Raw genomic sequence first — 22451 nt, forward strand, 5'->3', positions numbered from 1 at the left:
CTATATTTTGGAGAGTAAATATTACCGGAGGGCATATCAACGTAACGAATAAAATATAGTGACGTATTTGAGGAACTTTATTATTTGGTTCCTGCTGTTACTATTACTAACATAGTGCAGTTACTGACACACCCTTTATTTGCATAAAGAATAGAATAAGAAAAGTACACAGTTGACTTTCAGTATAATTACCTACAACTCAGACATATTCAACGGAACTATTTTAAAGCTCATGTTTTTTAATTAAATAAAGATAAATAATACAAGCAAAGCAATAAATAGAATGTCTCAACAAACGATGAGGGAGATAGTTTAATTACAAGAGGGGTAGTCACCGGAACCGAAGAAAATTTAGACAAATCCCCCCCCCCCCCAGTAAAATCGGACAATTGCACCGCACTTTAATAAATTATCACGATACACGATTATAATTTGTATATCAACTAGGCCTACTATGATTTATAGTCATGATCTTTACTAGTCTTACTTTAAACAACTGGTAATTTTTAGTATTTTAAAGGTTTCTGTTTTTATTTTAAATCGATTGATCGATCGTTATTTATTGATATTTTGAGACGTTTGGGGAATATAACACACTATACAATGGGTGATGAACATGGGTGTATGCCTAATGTTTTAGTCGCGAAAGTGTACCTTAATGCAAAGTTTAGCTCTATGTATTACTGCAGCAAACCGTACCCTTGACGATTTGTCTAAAAAATACCCCATTAGATCTACCCTATAAAATCATCTTATAACTACGCTACTTTAGGACCTGTTAAGGGGGTGTAAAACTGAAGGCCTAAGGTACTTGAAGAGTCTGTTCTATCCTATACCCGATAAAATATTATAACTATTAACTAAGTATTAACAAAAATATAGATCTGTATTATGTAACAATTCCAAGCACTGGTTACGATCGAAGTTAAACTACAGGTGACCTCTCGATAGCCGGTGTGACCAGGTGGTTTCTTGGTACCAGATGTTCAGTTCTCTTAGAAATCAACTAAGTTTCCTAAGTCTACCTGAAGAACTGCCAATATCGAATGACTTTTGGCTAAAAAGTCCCACGGAAATCAATCAACCAGAACCAGGTACATTAAACAACTCGAGAGCGTCCCTAGCAACTTTCTCACGGTCCTAAAACAATCTAAACCATAAAAGCACGCCACCGTTCGCTTGGGTATAGGACAATAGTATTCTACTTCTGTGTAATGAGGCATATAACGATACAATAATGTTAGTGGCTTCATCACACTATGTTTCTTATGTATAGGAATTAATTGTTTCGTGTCGGTTCATTTGTCGCGAACTATAGCGTATTTTCCACCTCTTATTAGGTTAGATGACGACACAGGCAAGAGAGGGAGTCCTTTCCCATGGCGCTCAGCCAAGTGAGTGGTTGCTTGACAATGGAATCTTTCAGGTGTAAACGCACCTTTGTGATGTCATCGCTAGTGAAAGCAAGCCAGCGCACAATTTGTGCATCGCTATTCGGATCTGTTCACGCGATTAAAAGGCAACCGCGTCCGCTCATTACCATTCCCACACACTTGTAAAGAACTGAAAGCTAAACAACTTTTTGACAACTGCACACGAACCGGCGGTGTCATTTTCGTATGACCATCCCACTTCATTATCGATTGTTAGTTTAAGATGACAACAATAATACTTGTATGACAGATCTGTGTAATAACAAGTCAATACTGAACTTTGATTCAATGTGTCAACGACCGGGCAAAATAAACCCTCACCTTTCATCATATTTTGGAGTTGTAACCCCCCCCCCCCCCCCCACTCCTATAAGTGACTAACAATTTCTTTTTATTTGAGCGTTTATTTTTATTGAACCATGTTTCATGAGGGTATCCCATCCAGCAAAGCTGATCATTGGGGCCCTAGACAATACAGTAAAAACAGTACGAAAATACATCATCATAAAAAAATTAATTATAAAAAACTACTATTATAAATATAAAAATTGATACAATTTTTGAAAATTCTTTTTTTTTTTGGCAATTAAAAATCATCTAGAGAAATTGACAGATGAATGATGTTCATTGGTTTTGAGTGGGTCTTTTTAACAAAATGTACATGCTTTGGCGTAGGTTCACGATCCTACTTAACTTGGTATTATTAGGCGTGTATGTATAATATTATAATAGGCATATATAAACGATGAGCTTGAACACCCCGACATACATACGTAGGCCTAACCATTTATATTGCGCTTTATATATAAAGAAATATCAAGGCGCATTAAACTAAATGTTAAGCAACGTTATGAAAAAGTGTAATTATAGGAGTTTTTTTAACTTAGGGATTTGACGCCTCACGAATATGCGCACATGGGGACCGACGACATGGAAGGACTGTGTGGGTGTCCCCCGTACGCCCTTATGCCTAGCTAGGCTAGGCTACATTTATTCATTCATCCCGGTAATGTAAAATTTCACTGAAAAGTGAAAGGTATGTTATATCTTGTTTATCTTGTCTTGTTTATCTCATAAAGGTAAAATAAAGAAGGATATTTTTTATTCAACATAAAAGCAACACCCTACCGTAGTCCGTCTTGACTGGAGGTCAACAACGTAAGTATAGCCTACCTCGGACAACCATCACAGCTAGCTAGGCTAGCGAGGATAGCCTAGGTCTAGAGATACTAAATTTCTTCTTGCAAGAAATGTAACATGGTAAACAGTTCCTCCTTAAAATCCAGTACATTTTAAATAACAGAACTCTACATTCTATATGGAATTTATGATTTGATTTGCGACAGACGGGGTGTCAAATTTGTCTTCAAATTTACCGGCTTTTTTTCATCTTGAAATCGTCTGTTCGATGTCTAGCGCCCTCAGTATACAATTATAATTTTTTTCCCTAATTTTTTGATATAAAATCAAAAATTCTTTTTTTTTACTGCTATAAAGAAATTTCCTTCACTGCACTATTATTACCAAAATAATGTACAGTTTTGAAAGTATTTATTCTTTATAATTTTAGGCCTACTGGAAAATACATAGGCCTAGGCCTACACTAATTATTAATTTCCGTACATATACAGGTAAAATGGATAAAAAAAAACCAACTGATTATACGTTAGCGGTGTAAAACATACAGAAACACATAATTTTAAAAAGTTCACAAATGTAAAAAAAAAAAAAAAATATCGATCCTGCCAGGACTCGAACCTGGAATCCCCTGATTCGTAGTCAGATGCCTTATCCATTGGGCCACAGGACCAGTTATGAATCATACGTGGGAAATGGCTACTTAATCACATGATCGAAAATCACATAATACATATGATTATAATTTAGGTAATTGTCTCAAAAAAACATTTATATCTACCATATTTAAATACTAAGTTAATGATAATTATAATAGAAACCTCTACAATGAAAAAAAGAACGTTAATAATTAATTATAACTTTATCGAAGCATGACGTCATAGATTGTTGGGATAAAACTATAGAGGGGGTATATCCAATTTTTGTAAACGCCAGGAGAAGAAGATTCAATGGTGGGAGCATGCAGCTGACACTGAGTACTTACTGTACTGTAGAGTTAGTGCGTACACAGGTAGTCATCATTTCCACACAAAAACAATCAGCAGTAGTGATGATATAATATTATACAAATTAACTTTCGATTTCTAGGTTCGGTTTTCCAAAATTTAACCGAAAATTGTGCATTATTCAAAATACATTTAGGCCTACGTTAACAGTGTGCACTCTATTCACCTGATACAATTATTTTTAGCATATACTATATACACCAACGATCAATGATAAATCAAAGTAGTCAGCGATAAATTGACCCTTTTACTGACTGACCACCACTGACCACAAACGTGTTGATTTTTTATGATTCTGTATAGTTCATTCATCCTATATAAAACAATTTAATTTTGCTTTAAACTTTACACAACGCAAAGCAATTTACAATGTCATAGTCAAAATATCCCATTATTTTTATCACGCTATAAAATCCCACTTAATGTTTGCTTTAAAGGGTTAATTAACTACCGGTAGATCTTAGGCAAAATATTTACAAATGTGTAACGTTAGAATGCCATTACCCTCTGTATTTAGTTCAAGGACATAGTAATTATTATATTATATTATGACTTCCTCATACCTTGGACCATGGAGAAATCTCCACGCTTGGACGAACCTATGTTCTTAGCATAACACGCTGCATACGTATATACACGTACTTGTCTAGCTAACACTCTTAATACTAAAAATAAAACCTTCTATGATACACTTTAGTTCAATTCTATGATAGTAACTGAAGTATTGTGAAAGGAACCCGACAACAAAATGTATATTTTTACTGTATTCTTAAACTTCAACGTTTCATTTTATAAAGTAGGCTCCTGTAGCAGCACCATAATACCTACATAGATGGTCAAAAATATTAGTGATAATCACGAAGAATTTAATTTCTGATGACTTAATATTTCTTATTCATATTTATTTAGTACTCAAACAACAACAAAAACCAGAGATAATCGTAAGTCGGAAATATAAGTGAACTTAATTCTTCATCAATAGTTAATATATACTGAACAATACAACCATATAAAATGTATACACACTAGATAATACTATAATATTCGAAGATATGCGAAATAAGTAAAGAAAGATCTACACGCGCTCTGGACAAACAAATACAACATACAGCACAATACAAATGTATTGTTTACTTAAGTCTTCTATATAAACAGAGAGGATGCTGATTGGACAAAAGTTTACAAACCGTGAAGCCATTTGGTTGGTCAACACGTTCACGTGACTATTGTATTGACTCAAGGCCAATCAAATGCCACGAATGAGTTAAAGACCACCTCCCGATCGTCATCAAACACGTGCTTTCACTGCCTATCAGCTGGTAAACGGAATTTGTAAGACCACCAGCATTTACACTAAACGGGTCATCAGTTTCGATTTATACAGCATCGTTTATATAGGACTTTGTTCCCACGACTGATCCCGTGATAAAATACCTTGTACATACTGCCTGGTGAGTGACGCAGGGCCTAGCTAGGCCATGCTTTATTGTTCTCTAGGCTAGCGTTAATATTCATTTCTCCACTCATCATATCCATGTTTCAGCTTGGTTTTTGTGTATGATGCAGGTTTGTACACAACAAGCTGTCGGTGGGCCCACAAGAACAATCAATATTTTATTTTTTTTATTTTTTTTAAATAATTTTTTTATTTTTATAGACAAATTTTAATAATTAGGTTTAGGCCTAGACTTGAGTAATATTTTGATCTTACGTATATCAAACAGTTACAGTACTCCTGTAAATATGTTCAATATTATTATTGTAATTAATGTACAGTACCACCCAAAGACGTCCGTGCGCACGCCGCACGTGTGTTGCACAATCAATGCTCTGACAATAGACAAACATTTATACTATTACTAGGCTTGGCATATGTCTGTATTTGGGGGAAAAGAAATAGAATATCATTATTTAGACACTAAATTGAAATTAATTGTAGGTTCCTCAATTCAATAAATGAAATAATAATAATATATATATATAGGCATATGGTTTCGGAACCGTTTTTTTTGGTTTAATTAATAATAAAATGAGGTGAGTTTCATCATCATTTTCTTTATGGGACAGGCTCTCAGTCTCAGGTTAGGAAATATGTCTAAATGTCCAGAAATATGGTAATATATCCAGGGAGTTGTTCTTGGGCGCCATACTCTTTGATGTTTTTTGTTAATGGACTATTATTATTAATTTATAATTATGTTAGTGCTTTCCTGTTTTTGGAATCCTGGACGGTAACAAAATAATACTCTGAAAAAAGTGTGTTGCATTTTATATTATACTGTACAATAAATTATTGTAATTATACTTTATAGTATAAGTACTTTTAAGTGGCATACTTTTAAATACATGTATGAACAGCAGCTTTAGTTTATTTTCTGTCAGTTTTCTTAAAAAAGTGTTTGAATAAGATATAAACATGAGGATTTGTGTTGGTTGCCTTTTGGTAGGGTAGAAAGGTTCTAAAATAAATCAACAGGTCTAAGATATTAGATTGGTTACCCCACCCATATTATGCCCAGTATTATAATGGTAAATATCTCTAGTAATTAGTAATGATTAGTTATAATAGGCTTAGGAACCAACTTTTCTATTGACTGTCAGCCCATGTCGCTTTCATTATTACTAAAGCAGCTTTTTATTAGGCAAGCATTTCAAGTAGTTGTGTTTGCATTTAATGAATGGGATCTTATTATAGAAGGCCCAGCTTTTATCAATGTATTGGGCTTGACATACAGTACTTAACCAATTGCTGTACCTTTATTATGGAGATCAGTTCTCCATAAAGCCTTTGAAAGTTTTCTTAAGAGATCAGGGAATTGTAGTTTGTAGAGTTGAGTTATTTCTTCCATGCATACCTCCATTTTGGAACTTTCAATTTCATTTTTACAGAATACTGTACATAGACCTGATTACCTTATCAATTGTTGTTATCATTATCAAAACTACTTTTACCTTTACTGGGAACCACCAGAAAACTGAAATAAACACACAAGAGATATAAATATTATTAATGTTTAACATTTTTTTTAAATCCCTGAACTACAAGTGTACTGATTAAAATCATGATTTATTTCATTCAGGCCAACATCCAATTTTATTTCGCCTCATTAGACCTCCACACAACAATATAATCAACAGAGAGTAGATTTTTTTGTGTAATTAAATATAAATTAAATATTGAATAACTGCTGCATTAAATGAAGATATTTTTGTAGTTTTAAACAGAATAATTTTCACTGTATAAAATACTGTATAGTGTTTTTTTTTTAATTGAATTGTATCAAGTTTGTTACAGTGGGTGGATTATAAAATCAACTGGTAAATATGAGGGCATATTACTTATTACTGTAGGTGGGATAATTTTTAATTTACAAGACTAACCAACCTTCAATCATTTTCTTCATATTTCAAAATAACTTAAAAAAGCATTAATAATAAAAAAAAATTAGAAGAAGTCCAACTTCTGACCAGCTTAACTATATTGTTGTTGTTGATGATTTCATTAAATTATAATTATTTATTTATTAATATTATTGGAGGTTGATTAGGATTTGCTGTAATATTTTTGCACAATTTTAAATATTAAAATTTCTGTTTTTTCATAATAGTTTTTTTAGTAAAATATTAAATTCCACAGGAAATTTACAATTAAAACAGAATGTAAATTACAGGCCGAAGCTGGTATTGGTAAAGAACTAAATCAAGCGAATATAACAGCCCTAGTATCAGATGCAATGAGAACTCTGCCTTAAGCAGGTTTCCACAAATACTCACAATTTTTTAAATGCATTGCAGTATGAATAAAGTACAAAACTTAACACAATAACACAACAGATTGGTATGGGGGATTATTAATTTTAACAAAAGAACAATGATTTTTGTCAAAAATAATAAGAAAAAACTTTTACCCATGCTCAGGATCAACAAACTTATAAAATGTAATGTTTTTCCACATGTTGGCTCTGTCGCTTCACCTGAATCCCATCCCAAGCTTTATTATGAGGTGCATCAACACACCAAGAGTCGTCCAAAAACTATTCTTCCAAAAATGTATACCTCTATTTTTGTTGAAATTGAGTTATTTTACCCAATGTACAGTATCTTATTTTTGCTGAAATTAAGTTGTTGTTCCCAATGTATATGGTGACATTTTTAGTTGCAATTACAAAGAAATTGCTAAACCACTGAGTTATATTGGCTTTTGTTTTTCCTGACCCGTTATTTTTGTTTTTTATTTGGTCAAATAATATGGTAAATAAAGAGAAATCAGCCAATCAGAAAGCAGAAAATGTTAAGTTTATTTTTTACCATAAACCTATTTTTTACGTATTACATTATACAAGACTTTTTATTTTTATCCTACATACAAGAATTCTGGAAAAACCTTGTATTATTGTCATGTTTTTAGTGTAAAATAATAACATCATTTTCATAAAAGACAAAACGATGTTGCCCTCATGAAAACTTTGGGAGAAACAAGGTTTTGAAAGAATAGACAATACTGTAGGTGAATTTGTTGTGAATATTTGTTGCTTCTACTGTACCAATCAACTATCTGAGAAATTAACCAAATGTAAACACTCCAGAAACCAGAATTTCCAAAACTGTTTTATTATTAATATTTACAATTTATGAACACCCAGTCGTTTGAATAAGCCCAATGATTTTGGTTTGGAGAGTATACTTTTTCATGATTAACAACACTTATATTTAAATATAAACAAGTATTATCGGCCAAACAAAATAACAAATTTAAGATGTAAAGCTACAGTTCTGTCAAATAACATAAAGATAAAAGAACAAAAATTAACTTGTTGCTCTGCTGAAGACTAACAACACATTGTAACAGATATTTAAAAACCAATCTAAATGACAATAACAGAGTTGAACCCCAGACCTGGTGGATTGGGAAGTGTGCACTTTGCTGATAAACCACAATAAGTGCTGATGTAAAACCTACTCTACTTTAAAAAGATCTAGATTATATAACTGATTAGAGTCAGAGATGAATCCCCAGACTTTGGTATTGGGAGGCTTGCACTTTGCTGATATACCATACTAATGTAAAAATCTACTGTACTACAGTAGTTAGTTAGTAGGCCTACAGTTTAATCGTGGAGGAGTAAGTTACTCCATGGTTTAATACAACACATGTTCCTCTTAAAATTAGCACAATATGATTTTTCTTGTTGTTTTAATGATGATTTATTGCTCAATTAGTTAGTTTGGTTTTACAGATCTTAAGTAGGTTCCACAAATTATTCACAATGTTCCTCCAGAGAAACATTCAAACAAAGAGAATATTTTAAAATCAGGAAGTTGGCAGTAAAACTTATCCAAACAAAGAAACACATTACAGTTGGTATACTTTCATCATGAGGTTCTTTTAGGGGTTTTTTTTGTCTTCTTTTCCAAAAAACAATTTTTGAATACTATACTTTATTTTTATAATAAATAAGATGCTAACTGTATGACAGAGTTTAGTCTACAAAAGTTGGCAAAAATTATTTTACTGGGATTTACCAAATGTGTTTGTATGATAATAGCAAGCTTTTAAAACAAGTGGCGCAGTGCAGCGTGTACGACGACGTGCAATCTAGTATGTAATTTACAGGTGCATGGGGATACAAAAAACTTCAATGTACAGTTGCATGGAGGGAGTCAACGCAAGGCAGTTTGTGTAGGTACTTTTGACCATGTGATAAAGACAATCGCGTCTTGTACAGCTTCTAATTCGAGGCGCAGAAGTCATCCAACAGCATTCATTCATGGTTGATTGACTTCTCACCTCGCTGCAGTCGCTACTTTGAAAGCTCTGTAAAATAATTTGATCTAGATCTAAAATTTAACCAGATATCGCTACTGAAAGACTTTTTTAGTTGTAAAATGAGCTCAATTTTGTAAACTTTTCTGCCTGTGCTCTTTCTGTCACTAAATAAACTCTAAATAGAGATGTCAATAATACAGATTTGATATTTTAGAATGGGCTTCAAAGGTGGATCAAAGATTTTTTGTTAGGAGCCCTATCTATAATCTAATAATAGTGTGTAAAAGTTATCTAAAAGTTGTCATTTTAGCTGTCAAAAATGGGGAGGCCCAAGGTATTCTTCTACTGTATAACCCAAAAAACTGTGAAATAATAATACTTAGTTCTGGTTAATGTTCTTTAATCTGGACTGAAAATTCACATCAAACAAAAAAATGTAGGCTTGGCCCAACTTTGACTATAATTCTTGTCCATGGTTTGGACAAATTGGAGAGCTGTCCATCTACAAATTATGACCCTTAGAAAAACCAAATTCATTCCAGTTCATAAACAATCTAGTTTGTAACCTTTTATCCTCTGGAAAAGGGAGTGCCAAAATACCTAATTATCTACACTGTTAAAATGATTGGATGTTGCTTTCATCTTTCAAATACTATCAAACATTCTATCAGAGAATACCAATTTGCAAACTGACAGTTTTATCAGCAGAAAAATTGTAAGAATTTATGCCAAATATTTGTATAATCATTTAATAATATTGTAAACTAACCATCTCCAATGTTTTGCTTTAGACTCTGAAGGTTAGAAGGCATCAGAATGTAAGGAGAAAATTGAAACCACATGTTGAACTATCTTCAGGTCCCACACACACTTGTCTGTGAAGTCTATGCTTAAATTTTGTTGAAGTTGACTGGCCTAACTGCATTCTATATTGTTCGTGAGATCTGATCAGTAATTACTAATTATTTAAGTAAGTAATTAGCGCTCTCTTTGTTTAGAAGATATATCTAAAAAGGTTTTTGTTAAAATATTTTCAATTAGCAAAAATCATTAAAACAACAACAATACATCTTTAATAAATTTATTAATTTAACCAAGGAAATCTAACAACATGATGTTGAGCTTCGGAGATCAAAAAGTTTATCTGTGGCTGCGACACGATCAGTTCTACGCCCTTAACGGGCACAGCACGTCGAGGATATGTCCATACTGTTGGTATTTGTTGCAGGCAGACATAAGATCAAAGGACTGTTAGGAGTTCCTATCTTGGCAAGTCTAACTCAGTGTCCTGTTAGATTGCCTTGATTTAACTAGTTAAACAAATTGTGTTATTTATTCAAAGAGGCGTGTAAAAATATCTAACTTTTTTTTTAAAGGCACTTGGCTTTACCATGTTGTGTTTGTGATATGTTTGGCCTGCTATGGGACAATGAACACATCACCCGCTTCCTCATCTCAAGATATAGCTATCTATAACAAGCGTTACTGTGAGATTGAGAAAATAGGCACCGGTGCATACGGAACAGTCTATAGAGGTCGTGATAAAGATACTGGAGATGTTGTCGCTCTTAAAAGGATACGTATACAGGGGGCAGAGGAGGGCATGCCCATGTCAACTCTACGAGAGATTGCACTTTTAAAACATCTGGATGCTCGCGAACACCCAAACATTGTACGGTAAGGATCGCTGCTACTTATGTAAATTGTCAATCTTTTTCTTTCCTTACAAGTACATATGGTGCTATTTCATATTATATCAAAGCTCAATTTATGTCTTTTATGTCACTTTTTTATTATGCTTTTTCTGTAATGCTTGGTTCCCACTAGAGACGCAACACAAGGGCATAAGGCAATGCAAGTGATTTGACCAATCACAAGGGATAGGTTATTCAAACTGTCCTTGCGTTGCCTTGCATTCTCCAGTGGGAACCACCAATCAAGGTGGCGCATCATCTCTTGGCAGCCATACAGGTGGCGTTTTTCTATCGACAATAGGGACATTCGGTGTGAAACTATACTATACTGTAGTACTGTATACTGAGGTGTAACTTCCGGATACTCTGCTCGAATGAAATACACTGGACCTGGGGTTAGTCCTTATCCGAGAAGACTTGTTTTATCAATATCAATTAAGAGAGATTCAGCCGTGAAACCACGCCAATGGAGTGGCTATGTATTATGGCGCCTGCTTGGCCATTTAGTCTCATTGAAACTATATTTGTTAGTCTCACACTGTATTTACATCATCAAACAACCCTTTTGTTTACACTATAGTAGCTACTGTGAGATGTAATAACTAAAGCAAGCACAATAAATTAACACATAATAAATATTTATAATCTAAAGTGGCTGTATGTTAATGGGTAACACTTTTTTATTTTCTCTTGGCCTAATTAATCACTTCCTACTATTACATTACACTGGATGGAATACCTAGAAAGAAAAGTTCATTCAAGTAGTTATAATTTAATAAATATTGCCTTGAATAGATAAACAGTTGGAAATGATAGATTGAATTTACTCAATATTATTGTGCATGGGAATGGCATTTTTAGACTTCAGGGACAAACACCAGCATTGAACTCAACATGAAAATATTTAGTGCCACCTTAGGTGAAAGATTGAAGTTAATAACCTATGCCCCTAGTATTCCACATTATAATACCATAAAAATACCAGGCTAAGCTTATCCAAATATAGGTTAGGGATTATATAATTATTTAGCATCCAATCTGTAAAGTGTTCATGACCCATGATATTGACCTGTTGACCTTTAGTGACCTCAATTAAAAGCAGGGGGTGGTAACATATATTTAAATCATCCCTTCTTCCCACCATACTGTGGGATACTTTTTATGACTATAGTTTAAACATTGTTGGATAGGTACTGAACTGGTTATATTTATACTGCCCAGGTCTATTATATAATAAGCTATTATTTTTTTTAGTAGGTAGGATTGTTGACCTTGTGTTATATTATGCAAATATTTTAATAAGAAGTCATTGCAGTGCATAGCCTATTTCTATTTTATTCAATGGAATAAAAATTGTATGCATTGAATACCTATTTATGTCTCGGATATTCACATATTCGCGCATTTCAGGCGGTCTCTTAAGGTTGTTTTCCATTAGCGAATATATTCACATGAATAAAAATTTCTTGAGTTATGATTGGTTGCGCATTTTTCAATGTCACCTACAGTAATAATTTATATGCCCTAGAAATCCACACCAGTAGGCGTTCGCCATACCCCCAGCATACCCCCTACCACCAGACAGGCGTTTGTATCGTGTGGTTGGTACCATACTGTACATCATTAGTAACTAAGACATTTCTAAGGCATATTTTAGTGGGGTTGGGGAAAGCGTTGGTTGTGTTGTTTTGAGAAATGTGCAGAATACAATGCTACAACCAATCATGTGACATACTGATCGCTTTAGAAGGAACCTGATAAAATAGTACAGTAGTACAAACCCTAAAGTTCAATGTTATGTGCTAATTATTTGTCATTTGGCCTAAATACTTTTTTTAAAACTGAGTTCAGAACTTGGTAGGGGGTAAAGAAATTCAGAATTTTGAAAGTTTACCAACATGAAACATTATCCGAATGTTGTAGACATAAACTATGACCTCTAGGCCTACTTTAGTATGATATTTTACAAAAATTGTGCCACAGCATCAGCTTGCAGTGAGTTGTAGTTGGGGTCTGTGACTCCAAAGCCAAGCAACCATATTTTACAACAATATATATAGCTAGCTATTGAGTCGAAAAGTCATTCTGATATCATACTGATGTTTCTGAGAATGTGTAATATTTTTTATAGCAAGTTGAGAACTCTGTGACTGTAGGCTATGAATAGCAAGTAATTGCATGCTAATTCTTTTTTTGTGTTAATTTGTGATAGACCTTTTTGCTTCCGGTCAGTGTAAAGCGGTGGTATGGTATTGTTGTTAGCTTAAGCTCATTGTTCAAACAGGAAACCAATGTCCACTTTTTTTCAAGAACTCTGGGTTAATGGGTGAGGGGTTTAGGAAGTGTCCTAGGAAGTTTTCACTTATTATTTAATCAATTTTCCATAATTCAGTGGTTGAACTTTTAAACTTTTTACTGTCCATAAAACATTATTTCAGTTTATTTATAAGCTAGTTTTATACTACTTAATCAGGTCCAGTCACGTTAGGCTAACGATAAAAACTAATGCAGAATTTAAAGCATGGAGGTATAATTTTATACCTCTATGATTAAAGTATTCAATTACACAGTGTACAGTGCTTATTTGTTAACCTAAAGATGAAAATTAATTATTAAAATATTAAATAATGGACTAAACCAACCTGATGTAATAAAATCTCTAAGACATACAGTATGGTGTAATCAAATATTGCAGACCTATGTTGTGGTAATCTTACACATGTTACTTCCTCATCCAGAAAAAAAACATTAAATGCATAATGAATCTTAAACAACATTTGAAACCTTTCTTTATTACAAAATGTAATTTGCACTTTGCATAAGTTGAAGCACAACATATTAGTTAAATTCAAGCTTGTTTTGTTGTACGTTGCTCAATTCTCTCTTATTATGATAGCCAACCAATATCATTACCCACTAAATTTTAAACTTATTACTACAATTACCTGACCTAAGAAAAACATTAACATAGTTTTTCAAACATTAGCGGGTATTTTCGTATAAAATAGATTGTAAATAAACAGCGCCTCTCCACGACTTGTACAGTACTCTGTACATAGACTTTACAGCCAGACTCGCACATGATACTAAATTTCCGGTGAAGGCATTTCCTGAAGAAAAAAAGAAAACAAGTCAGTTCTGGTGACTGATATACTGTACATTTGTACACAGTAGAGGTACAGTAGGTCTGAACGCATTGCTTTCCAAGAATTTTATATTGATGTTCTGAACCAACAATAGTTAAGTACCTCACAGTTAGCAGATTTAAAAGACCAATGCGGATGGACATTATTATTATTTTCTGAAGCCTAAGAAAGGAATAAGTGTCATTGGTAAACATATCTTTCCATGTAATACCAGCAGGTATGTTTGTTCTCAAACCTCAATGGACATACAGTATTGATGATGAGCCCAAACCAAATAATCTATAAATTTGTTCAACAATACAGAATTGACTGTAGAGGAGAGAAATAAGATTGAATATTATTTCCAAAATCTTGTGTAATAACATTTATAAGTAGAACACCATTTGAAGCTGTGGGATAATCTCGCACCCATTTCCAACATGGATGCTACAACCAATAGCTATAAGCCTATTTGCAGACTTAGGAATGCAAAGAATGTGCTGAAAGGCTTTGACCTGTGGATCCATTTGCTAGTTGTAAAAACTTTGTATTGATTTTCTAAATACAGAGTGTGGATACAGATTCAATATCGGAAATTGAAACGGCAAGGTTTTGTTCCATATAGTTAAACCAAGGTTAAATTTTATCAGTAATCAGGAACAATAATATATGAATATGAATTAATCCAAATGAAAAATATAATAATATTAATAATATACTAAAAGTAAAGATGCTGTGAAAAGTGTATTTAAAAGTGACCATCAAATCTACACATGGTAAAATGTACCCAACCCCTTATTAAACATACTGCAAGCCTTTAGCCAGGATTTTTACAGAGGCGTTCTCTTTTTCTCAAAAAGTGGCCTTGTGCACTGCAACAAGAAGCGTAAGCAACAGGGAAAAAAAATTTAGCCTACACAGTAATTTGTCTGCTGACTATACTGTAGGTAGAAGATTGGACAAAAATTGTTCTTCATGAGTTTAGGTTAGGCCTATTTACTAGCACTTAACTGATAGTCTCTGTTTGAAAAGGACACTTCAGGAAAAGGGGGAACTCTACAAACACCGCTGGCCACGAGCGTGCATACTATATAAAAAATACTAAATACAAATATTCCATAATTATATATCTATAGGTTGCTTGATGTTGTCCATGGAGAAACAACAAATACAGATAGGAAACTGACATTGGTGTTTGAACATATAGACCAGGATCTTGCAACATACATTGAGAACTGTCCGTCTCCGGGCCTATCTCCAGAAAAAATCAAGGTATACATATGTTCTCTCTGCCTGCGGTTAACTTTATTCAAAATTCAGTTTTTCAAAATGGAGTGAAAGTAGAATCCCAAATAAAAATGTTTCTTAACTGCAACTTTTTTTTTTGTAACTTTATCCAACACTTCCTTTCATTCTTGGAAAAGATGGAGTTTAAGTAACAGGTTACCTAATTGGTTGGTTTTCAACAAAGGCAATGTTAGCTTCAGGAAATGGCCTATCAGGACTGATCATACAGTACTTGGAGGTTAAGCAAGCTCATTAACAATTTGATAATCTTTGATAGCCTAGTAATTTTAGTTCCTGTATTAATACTGCTATGCTATTTTTGTTGGTGGGATAGCAGTAGCCTTTGTACTTGCATATCCCCCTTGTCAATACTAATGAATGGACAAAGTCTGGCCAAGCTATCACTCTAGCATCTCTTCTTTGTTCTCGTTTCCTGCCCCAATGACATTCTGTATACCTTCTATTTTTAGGAAAAACAAATTTGTATTAAAGGGCAATGGGATTTGATAATTGTTTTTGTGATAAACCCTGGAATATATACATAGTGTGGAATATACTAGATGGTACGGTCGGCTTTAACAATAGTTCTATAGAACAAAAACTAATTCTTATCGGTTATGGTAAAATCATCAGTTCATTCATGTGTTCATTTTTATTATCTTTTATTACTTTTCCCTCCCAAGTGGCATATGTACAGTGTTTAAAAAACTCTTTCACAACTTATTTAAAGCTTCCTGTGTATAACTATTGTACTTCTATCCCTGGTTACTTTGCTATAAAGCACTAAGTCTTTGTCATAAACCCAAAATAGGCAAACATGAAATTTTGTTTTTTGATTCTAAACACTAAAGAAATCTTATAAAACTTACAATTAACTAGTAGCCCAGTTGTGTAGTAACTAAAATTGCTAACAAATCGAGCTCGATAAGAATGTTTTTTTATTTAAATTTTAGGATCTCATGCGACAACTTTTATGTGGCTTGGAGTTTCTTCATAGCAATCGAATCGTACACCGCGATATTAAACCACAGAATGTGTTGGTGACCAATAATGGGATGCTGAAGTTAGCAGATTTTGGGCTGGCACGTGTGTACACACATAATATTGCATTAACTTCTGTGGTATGTATTTAATTGTAAACTATTGGTGTGGCCAAGCTTATTGTAACCACGGAGGTATAAAAATAACAGGAGTTATAACCAATAGGATTAAGATGTGCGATACTGATGAGCAATTGCTTTTCTGTGATTGGCTCTTTCTAACCTTTTCAAACAACCTGCTATCTTGAGGCAGCAGCGTGGCGCCTGCTTCAAAGACTATCAGGGCAGCCGCTTTCCAATAGACCATGAAGGTTTGAAAAAATGTTATACCTCCATCCTGTAATTGACTTTTGTAGAATTGTTGAAAAATGGGAAGTTTCAACAATATATATGATGAATCTGTGCATGACATTTAATTTGGAAAATGATTTAAAAAAATACATACAAATTGTAACAAAGTGATTTGTTTTTGTGACAAACCCTAGAATACACACAAATACATACAATGTTACAAGATTTTCCAGGATAGCCCAAAAAGCTTATTAGCTTATTTCCGTTGGGATCCTTTATTAATAAAAACTATATTTCATATACAGTAAAATTGTTATACAAAACTATAACTATTTAAGAGGTAAGGATGTGTCTGCCATGATACCCTCTATCTTTTATTTATTGCTTCCTATGTTGGTTGTGATTTTGTTTTACAATTTTTTTTCTTTGTAAATAGTTTTCCCTGCCTTTGTTCACTTTAAAACATGTGACAAGGATGTCTCCCTGGTCGTTCCTTTGTTTGGTTTACTTTTGTTTAAAATGTTTATTAACTTTAACGTGTCAATCAGTTACTACATGATTTTGTAAATTGTTGATTTATGCTTGGTTCCCACTAGAGAAGCAACACAAGGATGTTACACAACATATGTAGTTTGACCAATCACAAGCGATGAATTATTCAAACTGTTGCTTGTCATTGGTTAACTCACTTGTTTTGTGTCTACATCATTACGTCTCTAGTGGAAACCAAGCTTAAAAGAGATCATCATTACTTTATTTATAACATATTATTTATTTTTATTATTTACTTTTGCGTGTCAGGTTGTGACCTTGTGGTACAGAGCGCCAGAGGTTCTCCTGCAGGCAATTTATGCCACCCCTCTAGATATCTGGAGTGTCGGATGCATATTCGCAGAATTATTCCGCAAAAAGTATATTTTCTATTTTATCATCTTTCGTTTAAACATTTAGAGTTGTATCACCAACAACACACTGTTGGTACTCCACTTTTATCCATATCCCACTAGAATCTATAAGTGATGCCCATTATGACCCAAGATGCATTGCAGATTTGTATGAGAGAGAGAGGTATGGCGTAATGGTAAGGGACTAGGGTATGGGTTCGAGTATGTCTGTGTGGATGTTTTTTTCTGATTGATGTTCTACATCTTTATATAAAATGAAATACTAGTATCCTACTTTAGATACTTTACTCTCATTGCCTCGACCTGCTGATAACATTGAAAAGAGTATGGGATTATCTCCCGGTGTGTATGGTCCTGAAATTGAGTCACCAGTCTTGCAATGAAGAGGTCACCCAGTATAAAAATGAAATGTCAGGTCTTTGCATGTCAAATCATACATTGACTATTTTGTTGTTTTTTAGACCACTATTTCGTGGAGAATCTGAAGTCGATCAACTTTACAAAATTTTTGAGTAAGTAAATAAATTGCCCGATGTTTGCCCTATTTAATTAACAAAATTGTGTTATTATTTATGAGAATACTTTTTGGGTGGGACTCGAATAACCAACATCCAGATAACCTGGCATTCATACCTTAAGACCACCAAGCTTGAGCTAGAGTTGGATTCGAGCTAATGGAAGCAAACAAACTTCCAATTAGATTAATCGACAAATACAAATCATGTAGAATTGTGTCAGGGTTAAAATTGGTTAATAACCCCATAACATACACAATGGTGTTTGTATTCATGGGTAGTTAATTGTATTACTACCCAGTTTGACCTTTGAACTCAATCCTAATTGATTTTATCCCCCAAAAAAGGGAGCTTTTCTTATATAGAATGATGAGGTTATGTACGCTACTGTGCCGAAGGCTACATTTTAATGACTCGCTCATTGCAATTGTTGAAGTCCAATATTCAGGCTGCTTTTGCAAAGAATACAGTGCTTGGCATTTTGTACAGAAGATTTGCTGCTTAAATACACATGACAATATTTAAATAAGGCCTACAAAATGTTGACTAGTGTACTGGGCCAAAATATACATTTAAAAGATGAGGGCGCTATAGGAAATGCACTCATGCATGTGATTTTCACACAAAAATTTGTTTTAATTGAAAAAAAAGCTACTTTTAAATTTGATCAAATTTAGGGTCGGTCGAGAATGGGCAAAGTGAACAGTTGAAAATTATTTAACCCATGATATTATTATTTAATATTTAATTTACATTTTGTTTGTTTTAGTGTGATTGGATTACCAAGGGTTGAGGATTGGCCCGACAGCAACCTACCATGGAGCTCTTTTGCAGGCTGCGTTAAAAGACCATTGGAAGATCTGGTGCCTGAAATCTGCAGAGATGGTCTGCATTTACTTGAGGTACTTTAAGCTGCGGCTTAACACTAACAAAGCAGTCGATTCTTTATCTTAGGTCTTCTTCTTTGTTGGGTGTCACCCTATTTTAAGAACAATTCCCAGTTCACCCGATTTAATATGATTTTTCTAATACTACTGGTTTCTTTTTTTATTGTATTATTGTGTAATGGATTAGTATTTTGCTAACTTAAACAATAACGACAAAATAAACAAAAGCCCTTTTCAGATAGAGGACAGCAAATATTAGTGGTTTGTCTTGTGTTTTTTTTAGTATTTTTTCAAATTTTGCAGGTCTGTTTTACCAAAGTAACTTTCTATACTTTTATGATGTTGTAAATTTTATTCTTTTCTGAAAGAATGGCAGCATATAAATGTATATTTTCATTTTTCAGCGAATGTTGTTGTTTGACCAGAATAACAGAATAACAGCAGAAGATGCATTACAACATCCATACCTTTTAGATGATGAAGATGACGATGATGAAGATGAAGACGATGATGAGGATGATGATGACGACGATGCGGAAGAGGATGACTTGACTATGGCCTCCCCTGAATCAAAAGAAGTAAATCTATTTTTGAATTTGTTTTAATTATAACATTTGACAGTATAGAACTGCTACAATATGATTACTTTCAAGCTATGATGTAAAATATACAATACAATAGATGTTTCAAGCAAGATCAATTTTTTTCAATATCAATAGGAATATAATGGAAGATTATTGACCTATGACCTGACCAGTACACTGTATATAAATACAAACCATTCTTCCACTACCAGACAACCTTGGGCTTAGCCTGGTTTTTCAATTGCAATGCAGTAATAGTATAGTAGTAATAAATTACAAAGGGTTGAATTTTCAGAGATTTTATAAAATAAGTTGAGAAATAATCAAAATCTGGCTGTTTTACTATATAAGATTGTTTTGGCTTATTTTATTTGTGTCTCCATAAATTTGAGATCCAGCAACTGATACCCACAGCATTGTCATTTTGGAAAAAATAATTTAGCTTTGCATTAAAAAAAAAAAATTTGACAGTACAGTAAATACAATAAAAGTCTTTCAGAACTTTCATTCCACAGAATAAAAGCTAGAAACTGAACAGTTTATCAAATTCACAACATTTTTTTAAAATCTTCTTATCGATTTTTTTTTAATAGGATTGCTCGGACATGATGAGTGGAAGTAGTGCAAGTGACGGTCGGAGCAGCAGTAGGGACTCGTCCTCAAGACCTACCTCTTCCAATGACACTTCCATATCGTCCCAGTCCATGTCACTGACAACAGAATCTTCTACAGATGGGTCATTGTCCTTGGATGAACTACGACCTGGAAGTTCAAAGGACTTATGATCTTTCTGGAACAAAATTAGAAAATATATATTTTTTATTAATAGTTTGTTTTTTTGGTTGCTACCAATAAGAGAAAGAATATTATGTTTTCATTTGATGAGCCTCAGGAAGGATGATGTTAATTTAAATACAGTTACAGGTGTTTTCAAGATTTTAGTATGCAAAATATTTGTACCAGATGTTTCAAATGGTTACTAAGTCACATCTTTACACACTTAATGCGAGTATAAAAATTAGTTTGAAAAAGGGACCAAAATACTGGACTGATAGATTGGGGTACATTGCCTAAAGGCCAACTCAGACAACATTGTACGACGAAGCCCGATGAACCGTCTCATTGGGAGAAAATTAAATGTTTGAAGTTCTCCTGATGACCTAAAAACTATGCCCAAAGCTATTTTGACTCGTCTTGTCGGGATTAAACTCAGTTTTGTCGGCCCTCGTCGTACGATGCTGTCTGAGTTGGCCTTTATTCTGTATAAATAAATGGTTTGTTTGCAGTTTGAACATGTATTTAAAATCTATATTTCACCTCTTTCTTTAGGTACGCAGACAAAACACCATTTCTACTAAAATGTTACATGTGCAGTATTTATTTACTTACTGACACATTTCAATGGCTAGCGCTTACATTGAGGAAACTACCGAGTAATTATAACATACTTTGCATTAATACTACATACCATGTATGAGACTCCAGACTGCCCAGTGATAGTAATACTGAAATAAATAAGGTGTATAAATAGTTAGGATAGGAAATCTGTAAGAGAATGAAAATATACATAGTAGAATATCTAGGCAGTATTGATCTAGCAGAGCCGTAGCCAGCATGAGGCAGACGAGGCGCTTTTCAATGTTTACTACCCACCACCCCAATTCCCCAGCAAAGATCGTCATATTTTAAAGCCTCTTTGTTTCGCCTGTTTTTTAACCTCTCGCTACGGCCTTGTCTAGGATTTGTGTTTACTATGATCCGACAAGTAACATGGTAGGGCCTAAGAGTTAGTCCTAAGAGAGTACATAGCTAGTTATAATCTCTCTGTTCAATTGTCAATTAAAAGACATTCCTATCACAATTTCTATTTATGCAACATTCTTTTTTAAGTCGCCAAACCCTTTCAGCTTTAAGTATGTTATGAAATTTCAAGTTAATCTGCAACAGCCAACAAGCAGCAATAAATTGTTAGTAAATTCTAAATACACAGTATCATATACATAGCTTAAATGCAATTTTAACAGTAAGATTTTTCCAAAATACTCACCAAATCATGTGCTGTATCACTATTACAACTAGAGAACTAGGAAGGTCTCTGAAGTTGCGGCTTGAAGGCCAGGCTCTGTAATGCAGTCCCGAGATTTCCTCAAAACAGACCAGTCAGATAAGCCTAATTTCAGCCACTTAATAATCTCATGGTTGGATTCTTCTAGTTCTAACTATGCTAGTCTTTAAACATTTCATGTAACCAGTAATATAACAATATTTGACAGGTGCTTTCAGCATTTTATTTCATATAAAAATTTAAATATTATTAATTACATTAATCAGCTTGACTGTACTTAGGAATTTCTTATTTGTTGTATAATAAAATCAGGGTACAGTATTAACAAATTTGAATACAATACATTTACAACTATTGTAATAAAAAGTAATAAAATTTAACTTAATACAGTAACCATCTACAAAATTATGAAAGTAATTGTCATTGTAAACTAATCAAAATTGGAATAATTGTTTGTAAATATTATTTTAATATTTGGATATTACAAATGCCATCTGGCAGCATTCAACATTCAAATAATATACTCTTATCATGCGTTGTAAATTTCATAACAAATTCAGACATTGATATTCTGTTTCCATTGCTAATAATTGAAAACCATTCAGTGTTCTCCCAATATAGAAATCAATTTCATTGATTCTATAAGCTGTAACTACTCTACTAAATACAAAAAACTCAAATAATGTGATAATGTACTAGGCCTATCCGATTGAC

General features: G+C 33.4%; 1 protein-coding gene and 1 non-coding gene across 3 annotated transcripts; one reads left to right on the plus strand and one right to left on the minus strand.

Moving 5' to 3' along the window:
- Positions 1-3170: 3170 nt before the first annotated feature.
- On the minus strand, positions 3171-3243 carry Trnar-acg (transfer RNA arginine (anticodon ACG)). The gene has a single exon. It is a non-coding gene; the product is annotated as a tRNA-Arg (tRNA).
- Positions 3244-4901: 1658 nt separating this feature from the next.
- On the plus strand, positions 4902-22376 carry LOC144837827 (cyclin-dependent kinase 4-like). Of its 2 annotated transcripts, none has more exons than XM_078693105.1 (10): positions 4902-5028; positions 10136-10314; positions 10721-11021; positions 15300-15435; positions 16404-16571; positions 17583-17692; positions 18148-18198; positions 18971-19103; positions 19493-19666; positions 20266-22376. In XM_078693105.1, exons 3-10 carry the CDS (start codon positions 10774-10776, stop codon positions 20455-20457), a joined length of 1212 nt encoding a protein of 403 aa, XP_078549231.1. In that variant the 5' UTR covers positions 4902-5028; positions 10136-10314; positions 10721-10773; the 3' UTR covers positions 20458-22376. The 2 variants fall into 2 exon arrangements, with proteins under 2 accessions (XP_078549231.1, XP_078549238.1); XM_078693112.1 differs by lacking the exon at positions 4902-5028 and adding an exon at positions 9164-9257.
- Positions 22377-22451: the final 75 nt, after the last annotated feature.

This window comes from Antedon bifida, chromosome 1 (genome assembly GCF_963402885.1).
Source record: "Antedon bifida chromosome 1, ecAntBifi1.1, whole genome shotgun sequence".
In the NCBI taxonomy this organism is placed as follows: Eukaryota; Metazoa; Echinodermata; class Crinoidea; order Comatulida; family Antedonidae; genus Antedon; species Antedon bifida.

What these genes read in the sequence shown, in the direction of transcription:
- LOC144837827 (XM_078693105.1), top strand. Translation starts at nt 10,774, where the DNA reads ATGAACACATCACCCGCTTCCTCATCTCAAGATATAGCTATCTATAAC. An exon ending in TATCTCCAGAAAAAATCAAG is followed by an intron (nt 15,436 to 16,403) that starts GTATACATATGT and finishes TTTAAATTTTAG; the next exon opens with GATCTCATGCGACAACTTTT. An exon ending in ATATTGCATTAACTTCTGTG is followed by an intron (nt 16,572 to 17,582) that starts GTATGTATTTAA and finishes TTTGCGTGTCAG; the next exon opens with GTTGTGACCTTGTGGTACAG.